General features: G+C 38.2%; 1 protein-coding gene across 4 annotated transcripts in view; it reads right to left on the reverse strand.

The window, feature by feature from the left end:
- Positions 1–136: 136 nt before the first annotated feature.
- The window catches only part of SMAD2 (SMAD family member 2), a 66,432-nt gene continuing 52,959 nt past the window's right edge, over positions 137–13,609 (reverse strand). For 2 of the 4 annotated variants that reach the window (XM_073343499.1, XM_073343496.1), the window contains 6 exons: positions 12,927–13,001; positions 9,992–10,045; positions 8,013–8,225; positions 6,511–6,648; positions 6,206–6,350; positions 137–2,534 (listed from right to left, as the gene is read on the reverse strand). In XM_073343499.1, the coding sequence (XP_073199600.1) occupies positions 2,411–2,534; positions 6,206–6,350; positions 6,511–6,648; positions 8,013–8,225; positions 9,992–10,045; positions 12,927–13,001 (749 nt within the window). In that variant the 3' untranslated portion in view covers positions 137–2,410. The remainder of the gene's footprint in view (positions 2,535–6,205; positions 6,351–6,510; positions 6,649–8,012; positions 8,226–9,991; positions 10,046–12,926; positions 13,002–13,609) is intronic. The other 2 variants (XM_073343498.1, XM_073343497.1) reach the window with 1 other exon arrangement.

Below are 13,609 nucleotides of genomic sequence, written 5' to 3' on the forward strand. Positions count from 1 at the left end.
ACTACTCATAAGTGCAATTTATGTGTTGGCAAAAACATCTTGTCTTTCACCCAGAGAGTCACTCTTCTCTAGCTACCGTTCTGGAAAAAGACATCTGACCTAGTACTTATGATTCAATTTGTATTTGCAACAAAAAGTGACTTCCCCTTTTATTTACAGTTTGGAAAGTTTTCATTGTTAAATATAGGCTAAAAAGAACTCTGGAAGTTCTAAGCAGATAATATAAAACATGATTAAGTATGACAGCTGGTCCAAAGAAGATATTACTTCAGATTTACCTTAACTGTCTAATACATATCTATCTAATCTCACATCGTGAGAATTTTCCTACCATTAATTCTAGTTTCCTTTAATCTAGTTCTCCCCCTAACACAATACTTAAGACAGTAATTTTGCTTTTGAACTCATTTTGAATGCTGCATTACTTTATTTTCTCCCAGAAGGGGAGGTAAGGCAGAAAACTCTAAAATGAATTAGAGCAAACTTGGGCCAGTGTGTATGCTGAGACTGAAATGACTTCTCTTCCATAAGATAATTCACTAAGTAAAGTGGTTGTGGGATATGGCCGCTGTCAAACATTAATAAAAACCACCATCATGAGAATTAGAACTTTTATTAGTGTATTCACATATTAGGCAAATGCAACACGCATGAAGCTTATTTCTTAGGTTCACAAGTTCTACCAATACATTAGTCTACTGGTAAAACTACCACAAACTGGTAAATGCATTTCCAATTTTTAAAAGTTGCCTGGCCCACTTTTTCAAGGCTTAATTTTTGGTATTGCTTATATGCCCTATTCATTATGGCATAAAAATATCCATCACTATCTTCAATTCAGTCAACTGATTAAAAGCTGTAACACTGGCCACATTTTGTTCTCAAAGCTAAGTAATCACTAGCTGTACTTACAAAGTACAGTACTAGTGTAATGAATGAAACAATGTGGGGGGGGAGACAGGGACAAAGGCAATCCTGCTACTGCCACAATAACAAAAGAATGACAGACAGCTAGATCACAAGATTGTTAGTAAGATGTATATTTTTCAAGTCAGAATAACCCTTCTATACAGTTTCCCAACCCTTCCCCAACCCAGACTTATTTGTAGAATATAATTCAGAATATTTTTAGTATGGTGCAGATGTAGTGTCCAAGGGTTCACAATAACATGCACTGTATTGAAGAACCTAAAAATCCTCCTCTGCTGGTCATACCTCAGCAACCACTATCCTAGAGCTTTTGCAGAAGCACCTACTTTTACAAGGCTTGTTATTTCATAATGAATGCGTATGATCTGGTCTGTCACTAAGCCATACAACACCACTCAGATCAAGGAGTTTACATTCCATCACTAAATATATTAAAAAGCTGCATCTATTTAAAACCTACATGGAAAAAAGTCTAGTTTATCCCTGGGGGAAGCTGTTTAAAGGTATTTGGGCTCAAAAATTAAACTCAAAATTTAAGTGACAGATTTAAAATATAGGTGTAAGGGGTAAGCCAATAGCTTGTACGTTTCCATAAGCCTATTCAATGCTACTATAAATTTTCATTTCATGAAAGAAAGTATTTGCTCTTAACGATCTGAAGTACAAAAAAAAGTCAAATGCCTCAGTGCCGGCAGCGTCAGTGCATCTATTGCCGGCAACAGATGCGTTACTTTGGATGGGGAGGGGGAAAAGTAGGCTCCTAGGGTAGACTCAGAATTTACAATATAAATTCATTTTGGGCCCCATTAAGTATACAAAGTGTTTACGATTTCAGAGATGAAATTCAGGCATTTCTTTCCCTTCCAAAGGAGGGATTTTTAAGAAGGCAGCAAAAAGTTAAGCTTTTTTTCTACAAGGAAAGTTGGCCTCCCCCGCCCCCCCCCCCTTTTTTTTAAAGGACATCTTTAAAACCTGCATATATAAAAAATATAAAAAGAATATAGGATTAGAGAGAACTTGGAATTTTATCAGAAGTATGCCCAAAATTAAAAAGAGCACACATCTGTTTATGGGTACTAAAAATGTAGAACAGCACAATACTGGGATATTGGAGATCGATACATTAGATGTACATATATGCAACTATTCATGTTATTGATAAACCTTTAGGACACTCAATTATACACCCAATTAAAAAACACCATTAAGAGTCTTTAGAACTGTCCCTTCCTCCTTCAGGTGGTGTTTCTATACATGAAATTTTCATCTAGTATCAGAGTACAGGAAACAAAATCCACAAGGTGCTTTAATTGATGAGACCTCAAGTGCTGTTTTTTTGTTTTTTGTTGTTGTTTTTAAACCTTTTTGAATAGTAAATAGTTCATGGGAACCACACACCAATACTAAGACAGACGAGCTGTTATATTAAGTCTGTTGACTGGACTTGATATTTAGCCCACTGGTAACAGAGGAAGGTGTTTTACGACATGCTGGAGCAGCGTACTGAAGGAGAGCCCATCTGAGTCAATACTTTGTCCAACCATTGTAGAGGTCCATTCAGATGCAGTTCAATCCAGCAAGGAGTGCTTGTTACTGTTTGCCGTCTAGAGAAGAAAGAGAAGAGAAGTTACCAAGAGACTTTGGAAGCCAATAGGGGTGTGATTAAAAAATAAATAAAACTATATATAAAAAAAGAGAAGACTCAAGCACTACAGGAATGAAACTTTTTGCAGACAGAGTCTTTCCAAATATGTACAAGATACACCTGTACCTTAGGGGTTCGTATTAATCTCCACATGCACCAAGATTAAACTGCCTTTGTGGTTTTTGCTCCAACTGTCACATTAAAAGGAGATCACCTTTAGTTATATATTTATTTTTAAAACCAGACTGTCCACCCTACAAACTCAACCTGATACCCACATTTGAGTAAAGCTGATATTTAACTTCTCAGGCTCACTAAGATTAAAAAGTCCTGCAGGTGACATTAAGTAAACAGAAAAAAGCTTAAGTAAGCCCCTTGCCTTCAAAGGGGTTGCACAGGTAGTTGACTGGAACTTGACAAACTATTTTATTATTTATGCACAAGGAATTGAACAACAGAGCCAATACAGCTGAGTAGTAGTAACACTGTAACCAAAAGAAAGTCAGATCTGTTGATTATAAAAATTGCTGCAGAGAAAAATTTAAGGAAGCTGTGCTAGATTTTGTCAGAAACAAGTGCATCATAACTGAGCGTGTGGTTACATTGGTGTTTCTGTACGATAACACTTAACCTAACATCTCCTCTGCTGATTTCCTGTAACTTCTCTGTAGTGTATTGTAATTTCCTCAAACAACTTCAAAATTTTACACATTACCCTCGTCTATTATATAACTATATTTTTCCACCTGGCAAGCTTTTTATGTATGGCACTCTGTAAAAAAGCCACATTGTTGCTGAGGCTTCATTAAATTTTTGAAGTAATAATTTCAACCCCCAACACTCCTATTTTACAGACTTGCTATTCAAAAGCGATTCTCTCAAGTACTTTAAGAGAAAAAGTTGGTATGAAAGTACTGGATGTACTATACGTGAGAGAAGCAGTTATTTCACTTTACAGGTCTGTAGGAGATCAGGCCTTGAATGGGTGGGGGGCCAGACTCTCAGTGAAATCCAAGAGAGTTTTCCTGACCTAGGACTGCAGGATTAGGTCCACTGTTGCTAAGTAGTTTTATAGATTTTTTTTTCTTGGTATTTATAGCTACCTTACACACAAAATGAGGTGGCATAATGCAACAGAGCCAGCAGTTAAGCAAGCAATCCTGATGCTTTCTACTTTTGTCACTAGGACCACAACCACCAGTTTACAACAATCTTTATTTGTATAAATAAGAGGAAGTGTAAAAGCAGAAAAAAGTTATTAGACCAGCATCCCAAGAGAACGAGGTGGTATTTATTGTGATTTTACATTCTGTAGAAGAAATGAGGCAGTGTCCACCCTCTATCAGAGTGTATTCTGGACTACTTTGCCATCTTGATAATATAATACTTACGCCAGAACAAAATGTTCCTGGCATAAAAATCTCCTCTCTCATCTCAAGGAAATACAATCCATTTAGTCCCAAGTCCTCTTTAAAACAGAACAGAAGTTCCATGTAGCCCATTACTATATCTCCCCAACTGGACTACCTTTCTTCAAATAAAAAGGTACTAAAATTGGACAGCAAGTTCATGTGTTCTAACCTGGGCCCGATAACTGCGTCTCTGGATTCATGCAACACATACAAACCATCATGTGAAGCAAAGAACAAACATTTCGTCTACCAAAACAACCAGACCTACTACCAGACGGAAATGCGTTAATGCAAGCTTTTGTACTTAGATTAGGCACGGATTCATCCTTGCTTACCTTGACTTTCCCAGGGATGTAATTTTGGACATTTCACAAGGCTGATAAATTCTACTTAATTTCATCATCTTACATTTAGGCACCTCAGACCACTCACCTGAATCAAGATTATCCTGTATAGCTGTAAATATCCTCCTGCCTTAACCACACCATTTTAGTGTCATCTACAAGTTTCATAATTTAAGTATTACAGACAACCCCAAGAGACTTCTCCAAGACCAATCATTTACATACAATTCTGTTTTTACTTTTACCTACAAATAGTCCTAACTCACCTTTGTTAACTAGCCCATAAAAAACTGACAATGGCTTAAATTTTCTACTAGACAACATGGATTAGCCAGTTATCTTGCCTAGAAGTATTTCAATAATCTCAGAATCTTCCACTTCATCCTGTTTATTATCCACAAGACATCAAGAATTTAACATTCTCTGTCAAACATACAGATGCAGAGAAACTAGATCATCCTTTCCTTTTCAGTAAGGAATAGTTACTTAGCCACTCTACCAATAGTTCCACTGGATCTTGCAGACCCAACATTTATTAGCCATCTAAAATTACACACACACACTACCCTTACCACTGCAATCTTCTGCCCTCCCTTCTCTCTTTATGAAGCTCTGCGCGCTTCAAGTTTTGGCGCTCTGTAGTTTGAACACTATTTTTAATTTCATTTAGCTATACTGATATATGATTTTAATGTTGTATTTAATTTTTCTTAAGTGTACACACAATCCCTTTGAGCCAACTCCCCTAGCTCAAAGCTTGGGCCAGTTTTCCCTCTAGTTTACCTCTTGCTAACAGAGCACTTCCCGTTTATTCCATGACTCAAAGTCCTCATTTTATCTCAGATCCCGACCTGAAACTTGGGATGGATCCATTTTTAAACCCAAATGGTGACAAAGCATCAGTAGAACCTACACAGCATTAAATATACACCTTCAAAGCCTGAAATAATTCCATTTTCCAGTAATTACACGTTGTAGAGATGTTTCATATATCAAGTCCCTATTCTTTCTGTGGAAAAAACTTCAGACATGGGGGGGGGGGGGGGGGGGATTAGTCATACACCTCTCTCCCCAGGGACAAAGTAATCCAAATTTTTCTGTATAGCTTCTCAACTCATAAGTCAGATGCTGTTCCTCCTGAATTCTCATATTGTATTTTATAAAGAACCCTTTCCTCTATAGATTTAAATAGTCCTATTAGAGAGCATAACTGGAATAAATTCAACAATGAATAAAAAGGAACTTTTTCCATTCGTAAAACTGTTCTTAGCAGTTTTACTACACAAATACAATCAAACTTATCGTATTCCTGGCATAGTTAAGTTTTCCACAATGAGTTCCAAACTCTTACCCACCTCCCAAACGTGCATTCTCTAGCTGTTTTATTGTTTATAATACACTTATTGAAAGAGTCATTCCAAATTTATTCCTTGGTTACCATCATTTGAAACCAACATCACATCTTAAGCAGCTCATTACACTCCATATGGAGCAGCACTGAGACACAATGGTTTTATGTAGATCTTACAAAAGGCAAGTAATCACAGCACAAACGTCAAAGCCACTAGATGGTGGAGAGCAAGTAAGATCAGACGTAAAAAGTTAACTCTAATATCTAGACCACCACACTTTTAGCAGAATAGCTAGTTTCCTGGAATGTGAGACAAATTAACATATTGATCCATAAGGGTTTTAGAACACACTCACTCCCATGGAAACACAATTGCATTCTCTTGTTTTATTTGCTGACAGTGTATTTTTAAAGCTGGTGGCAGTCTAATTGTCTGCCTTTCAAGCTGGGGCATGAGTGGGACAGGAGGAAGGGGAGAAAATTGATTAGAGTAAATGTAAAAGTAAAAATGAATGTTTCATACCTGTATTCAGCCCCCCATCCTTTAACAAAACTCATTCTTATGGTACACATTCTAGTTAGCTGATACACTGCTTCAAAACCTTGATTTACAGATTGAGCCAGAAGAGCAGCAAATTCCTGGTTATTAAAGATCTTCAGGTTGCATCCTATGAAGAGAAAAAAGTTTAGAAAACTACAGCCTATGTATACTTGCAGGCTTTCCTATGAGGGCAATGTGAAGAGCCAACTTCTAGAAGTTAATAGGAAGACAATGCATTTAAATGTACTCAATTTCTTGATTAGTATGCCTTGTACTTGTGCTCTTACCTGGTGGAATTTTGCATACCGTTGCAGGATGCCAGCCATATCTTTGATTACAATTGGGGCTCTGAACAAAGATTGCGCTATCACTTAGGCACTCAGCAAAAACTTCCCCACCAATGTAATACAGACGCACTCCCCTTCCTGAAACAAGATTAGTAGAAGCTTCACTTATGATATGATCTGAACTGGTTGACATATTAGAAGACTGCTTTATTTCACTGAGGGCCAACTTTTTTTTTTTCCCCCCTCTCAGAACTGCAAGGTGAATCAGTTAAGCTGGCAATATGGCCATATTGCCAGCTGACACCTGTAGGGAGAGCAGGATGTTGCTCAGAAGAATTCCTCCTCCCACAACCCTAGAATGTTTTGTTCTTGAATGAGAACAAAGTCTGTTCTTGACAAGAAATTCTTTCTTCCTTCCGTTTGCTTCGTCTCAAAGTACTAATCAGAATCAAAGTTTGAAGGCAATGTTGATTCCGCACATACCCTCTGTCGAAGCAATACTTGCAATAAAAACAAGTAGATTAACTTTCTTATTAAATCTTGTTCGTTTTCGTATAAATACTAGTGTGGCAGGTTAAGAAGAACAAGGCTCATGGATAGTCAGCTACTTCCTCTCACCTCCAAAGCCTTCCTCACACCGCATAGACTCCTGCCCCACCCCTACCCCAGTGTGTGCTTACTCCTTAGACAAAGGCACCAGAGGACTTCATTTGGCACTTATGAAAAGACAGCCTCTTCCTGCTCATCCTTAATATGAACTAGCTCTCCTGTCTAGAAAAATACCTGATCTGAATTAGTTCTTTTTGTATTAAAAAAGATACGAGATATTTCTAATAGCAAACTATTTCTAATAGCTCATTCAGCAAGGAGGTGCACTATGAAGTGATTTTTTTTTTTTAATTCCATTTTCAAAAAAAATGTTTGCTTATTGTTCTAGGGGTTCCCAATTGGATTTTTTCTATTGACAGTTTTGCTTGAGCAGTTAAATTGTATGTTGGAAGTTGCCAAAAATCTAAAGTTTTCAAAGAACTGACTTTTAAACCACAATTGCTTTTTGAAAGTTCTGATTTAATGTGAAAGATTTCACAAAAAATCCACATTGAAATCCAGCAAAATAGAAGTCTACTTCTGCCTCTCCCCCACCTCCAACAGCTCTACTGAAAGGCCAGAGTCAAGATGGTATGCTGCAAACTTCAGTAACTGTTTGGTGAATTTTTTTTACAATGTCAAATTAGCACAGTTAAGACTAGTTTCAGCTTTATCTGGAAGTTGTAAATTGTCATTTTACATTCCAAAGGTAGGCAAGAAAACAACACAATTTGGTACTGCTAGTATTTTATTAAATATTGCTTGTTTATTTTATTGTGCTGATTTAATATTTTCCCAATCCTGTGCTGATCCAATTTAAGTTGTAACACACTCAGAACTTTGCAAAAACCACCCAGATCTATTCAATTAAGTGCCATTACCCTTAGAGATAGTTACAAGATTTAAGAATATACCTATGTGTCGCCTTGTCATTTCCACTGTGGCATTTCTGTTAACGTTGGAGAGCAAACCTAGACAAAATCTTTCTGAATTTGATGGATCTGTAAAGCCATCTACAGTCAATGAAGGCTGTGATGCATGGAAGGTTTCTCCCACTCTCTGATTCAGTTCATAATATGCTATTGAACACCAAAATGCAGGCTCTGAGTAAGTGACGGGCTGCAAGTCTGGAAAAAAAAGAAAAAAAGTGAGAATTCCTGTGATAATGAAACAGATGTTTAAAAATATATATTTATTGATTCAAATTGATTTGTCTTGGCACTAGCTCTGAGCTATAAAAATCAATCAGTAACTAAGTTTTCATTTTCCATAGCTCATGCAGAGAGAATTTCCTCCTCACAGCCCATATTCTGCAAAGGAACATAAAAAGTGTTATACTGGACCAATTGTCTATCCAGTCCAGTATCCTGTCACTGAGTGGCAAGTAACAAATGCTACAGAAATAGTTATGGGATAGCCTGACTACAAAGAAAAGTTTCCTCTCAAGTCAACCTCTAACTATTGTGGTTATGTCCTGAAGCAAGTGTTTTTAATATCCCTTCACCACCACCACCTCCCCACCCCGGTATGTACTGTAACACTGGGATACTCCTGTTATCCATATGAATGGGTAATGCCTTATCGGTTTTAAAACTATTGCTTTTTAAATTTAATATCCTCAACTTTTTTCATAATACATTGGGAGCTTCTATTATCCTTGTATCTTCCATACAAAAATCTTTATTTTGTACACTTTTATAACGTAGAGAGTGTTTGTCTCCAAGAACAAGCCCAGTCCCTTCGATCTCTCTAGATTAGTTTTTCCATGTCCCTAGTCATTCTCACCCATCTCTAAACCCTCTATTCAAATGAGGGAACACCCTCACATGATCACCACTTACTCAGTAGATTTGAGCAACTGCTGTTTATAACTGAGGAAATAAAGAGTGGGGTACAATTTTATCCAGTAGAGTATTAGGTTTAAAATTCTAAATTGTATGTCCAAAACACAGGGCCACTGATAAGGCTATTGGGGTCTTAGGGAGAAACCCTTGCCTTTTTACACTGTCCCGTTTGCTTGTTAGTTTTCCCCCTTCTAGCCTCTTCCTCACCACCCAAATCTCTTCCCTTGTACCTTCCAAGTCATCCCCCAGAGTTATTTTTCCCATTTTCACCCTTCAGAGGTTGTTCTTCCCAACACAGCTTCTCTTGATTTTCCTGCCACATGCCCCTCCCCACGCCTGGCCAAGCCAAGCGAGTCTGTGATCCTTTGCAGTTCTTCCTATTACCTATGCAGCAGACAGCTGAAGACCTCAGCAAGAAGCGGTGGAGGGAAGCAGCTGTTCCCTTGTGGCCGCGCGGGGTTGATCTATGATACACAACTTCAGCTACGTGAATGGCGTAGCTGAAGTCGACGTACTTAGATCTACTTACCACAGTGTCTTCACTGCGGTAAGTCAACAGCTGACGCTCTCCCGTTGACTCCACTTGCACTCCTCATTCTGGTGGAGTACCAGAGTCAACGGGAGAGTGCTCAGCAGTCTATTTATTGCGTCTATACTAGACACGATAAATAGACCCCTGCTGGATTGATCGCTGCCCGCCGATCTGGCAGGTAGTATAGACAAGCCCTTATTCTTACAAGTAAAATCCCCTTCCTGTTCCCATCATTCTTGCATACCCTCAGCCATTCTACTCTCCCTTTGCTAAGGTCCCAACAGTTACAAGAAAAAAAAAGTACCACACTTATTTGCATTTAACATCTTTGCAATTAAACCAGAGTTTTAGTGAAGATACCATTAATGAGAGCTAACCATTACACTGCTTCCTTCTAATACAGATTCCACCCTTCTGTGAATAATCAGCACCCAAAAATAGGAGAAAGATTTATGATGATACATATACGAAGCACACAATTTAGGGAACAGTTAAAAGTGAAGTATTTCCAGCTTACCCAGGCTATGATTAACTGGGGAGAGAGTACTAGGAGATAGCTCTGCTGGAGATCCTGGAGGAATAATTCAGAATATTTTAGATAATTTCTGAGTGTTTCATTTAGATTATAGAAGACCATGCTTCTCCATATGCTAACATTATATTAGGATATTATTCTTTGTAATGAACTACAAACACGTCTGACATCTTGCAACCAGTTTTCCAGATTAAAATGAAGTGGCTTATCCTTAGTTTAAAATATCAACACACATAATTGCCCAACTGTATACATATTTTAGAAGCTACTTTTGCTTTTTGTTAGTACAGTAGAACCTTAGAGTTATGAAGGCCTTGGGATTAGAGGTTGTTCATAACTCAAATGTTCATAACTCTGAACAAAACATTATGGTTGTTCTTCCCAAAGTTTACAACTGAACATTGACGTAATATAGCTTTGACACTTTACTATGCAGAAGAAAAATGCTGCTTTTAATGATCTTAATTTAAATGAAACAAGTACAGAAACAGTTTCTTTACCTTGTCAAAAAAAATTTTTTAAACCTTTCCCCCTTTTTTTTAGTAGTTTATGCTTTACACAGTATTGTACTGTATTTGCTTTTTTTTTGGGTCTCTGCTGCCTGATTGCGTACTTCCAGTTCCAAAGGAGGTGTGTGGTTGACTGATCAGTTCGTAACTCAGATGTTCATAACTGAGGATCTACTGTATTAAACACTTTTAATGCTGAAATCTTAAGTACTTGGCAGGAACTCACATTACATTCACCGCATGTGATTATATCTTATATCCTCATGCATATTTTGTTTATTTTTATCAACTGTAGAAACCAGTGGCTTCTTGCTTGACTTCCAGTGAGGGCAGCTAGAAGAGAAGGTAGATGTGACAAATACAGAGGTTTCATGAAGCTTTGAGATCCAAACTCTCACTGGAGGCCGGGCATGTCACTGGAAATGACACAGCTTGAATAATATTTTTAAAAGACTATTCTTTACGGAAGGATGAAGAAAGTCTGAGAAAAGAAACATGAACTCTCCTGCACAGCCTGCTATTGACTGGAGAAGAAATACAGGGGAAAGAAGCAAAGACAAAACACAAGGTTGCTTCTAGCAAGTTAGCCTTCCTAACTAAGGCATCGCGCTTTCCTGGTGAGGCACTGCAGCCCTTAGCTAAGCTAGCATAGTTGAGTCCAATTTAAGTGGAAAGACTGCCAACATTAAATACAGACTGCCAAGATAGACTATCTGTACCCAGTGTCAGCAGGAGCTTCTCATCCAGAGGTAACAGTGCTGACCAGGGTTCCCTCTAATTTTTTTAAGTCCATGTGCGGAATCAATCTTGTTATGTGCACCAATATGGAGGTGATGTGTGACAGGAATAGGAACTGAGTTGTTGTAGGGGGTTGGACTAGATGACCTCCTGAGGTCCCTTCCAGCCCTGATAGACTATGATTCTATGGTGATGAGTACAACAGGAAAAAAGTTATATAGAATAACGTTTTCAAAATGGTCATACTATTTCATTAAGCAGATCAGATCAAGCAGCCCCCTAGACGTCTGGAAACAAAAGCAGGATGTGTCAACTTCTTTGGCTAATATAAACTTATCTACAAGATGCTCTTTTCAGGATAGTCTGGATATTTGCAAGAATGCCCCAGTATGATTCATCCTTGAAACTACCTGGGATAGTCTTATGCTCTTTCGTAAAACGTCATTTCCATATAGTTATTGTTCATACTAAATTGGTATTGAAATTTCAGAAGAGATTGGAACAATATGCTTGTATATACCAGGGGAATGCCACCATGATTTGTAGTGAAAAGGTGTTTTGTTAATTTAGATGGAATAAAGGGCCCGAAGAGCCAAACGTGTTAGCAGGACCCTGAAACGGTCCAAAGTTTAACAGTTTTTTTTGTTTGTTTTTTTTTAAATGGATGAACAGTGGTTATAGTCTCTTATTCTGCCAAACAGTCCTCCTTAGTGGGGGAAAAGGGTTAGTTCTGTTGTGCAACTCTGAGTTGGGAATGATAGTCCCTTTCCTGCTTTTGACAAAACAGCCACAAGATAGACAGGAGATAGGATAATATAAATGGGTGGGAAATACAGCTTTTGTTGATGTTCTCAGGATATAAGTCAGCTAGTCATTCAGACAGATGCTTTTGGTTGGTAGATTGGCCACCTCTGGACCCCAGCTCACCTCGCTCGCCAAGAACATAATCTGGTTAGATCCTTTCCTTCAATGATCCTTCAGCCAAGCAGAGCTGGTTGGGCCATCACATCTCGCTATGCTGGTGCCATGCAGCGCAGATGATTTTACGATCAGGTGAAAAGCCAAGAGAGAGGAAGACGTAGGACAGGTGGCAAGATAGTGGGGGTATGGAAAAGGACAAATGAGGGAGGCAAGACAGCAGGATCTAACATGTATCAAGCTGAGTTCCCCTCTGATGAGGTGATGATAGTCAAGCTTCCTCACTGGAGTATTAAGGTCTGGTTACAGCAACAATCCTTTTCCTTCTGCCATGAGGATGGTAAAAGTTCTTTTTTCCTCAAGCTTCTTTTTAAAGGCCCCAAAAAGGATGACGGGAAGAATGGTTTATCCTCTCATTATTTTGCCACAGTAGGCCTAATTTTTGAAGTACCAATTTTGGTTCATCGCTTTCTGGTCCCCTATTCTTCTTACCATTCAATCAAACACAGTCCTTGAGTGGTATCAGTAAACCATTTCTTTTTAAACTAATTCAGTTCCCCTCACCCTTTAACATTTTTTAAAGCAATTTTATATAACAGGTCACTGTAGCAAATTATGAACCTCTACCCACTTTCCATAGTTAGGCTTACATTATTACAACCATGGTTGAAAGAAGTCACCCCATTGTGTTAGAAAATCACACCTAGAAATCCCAACGCTGCACACATAGTGAAGAGATTAATAGGTTTTACCTGTATCCATGCTTTGGTTCAACTGCTGGTCACTTGTTTCTCCATCTTCACTGATATATCCTGGTGGTGGTGTTTCTGCCAAGAGCAAACAAATTGTGTCAATATTCTATACGTTAGCTCACTGAATGCTGACAAGATTAAGTTTTTAGGATTTTCATTCTAGACAGTCTGTGCCATACACTATCTGAGCAGGGAGTTAGGACTTTGTATTGGTGAGTGTTCTTCGTGACAGCAGCATCTGCAATACCTTCTAGCCCTAAATCTGTGCCTTATCTAGGTGAAAATTGGGTGTAATCTTGTAAAAAAATAGAGAGAGACATTTGTCAAGTGTTCAGTACATAAATGCATATGAAGTTATATATACACACAATTCTTGTTTGTAGCACACTTGCATTTCAGCCAGTTGCAGAATTTTGCAATACTGATCAGCAGCTTTCACATTTACTAGAATTAAAAGTGAGAAGCCCTTTGGTGAATTCAACACTGAAAAAAAATCCATGAACTAGCCACCTTCACGTAGGACAGAGCCATGTAATCAGTTACCCTGCCCACATTTTAGAATTTTCTACATTACAGAAAACCAGCCCTCACTACAACAGTTCACATTTCCACCCATTTCCCTCTTCAACATCCAGGGAAAGCTTATGTCACTCACTAGCTATACCTTCCAATTGACAATGATC

Source organism: Lepidochelys kempii, chromosome 5 (genome assembly GCF_965140265.1).
Source record: "Lepidochelys kempii isolate rLepKem1 chromosome 5, rLepKem1.hap2, whole genome shotgun sequence".
NCBI classification, from domain to species: domain Eukaryota; kingdom Metazoa; phylum Chordata; order Testudines; family Cheloniidae; genus Lepidochelys; species Lepidochelys kempii.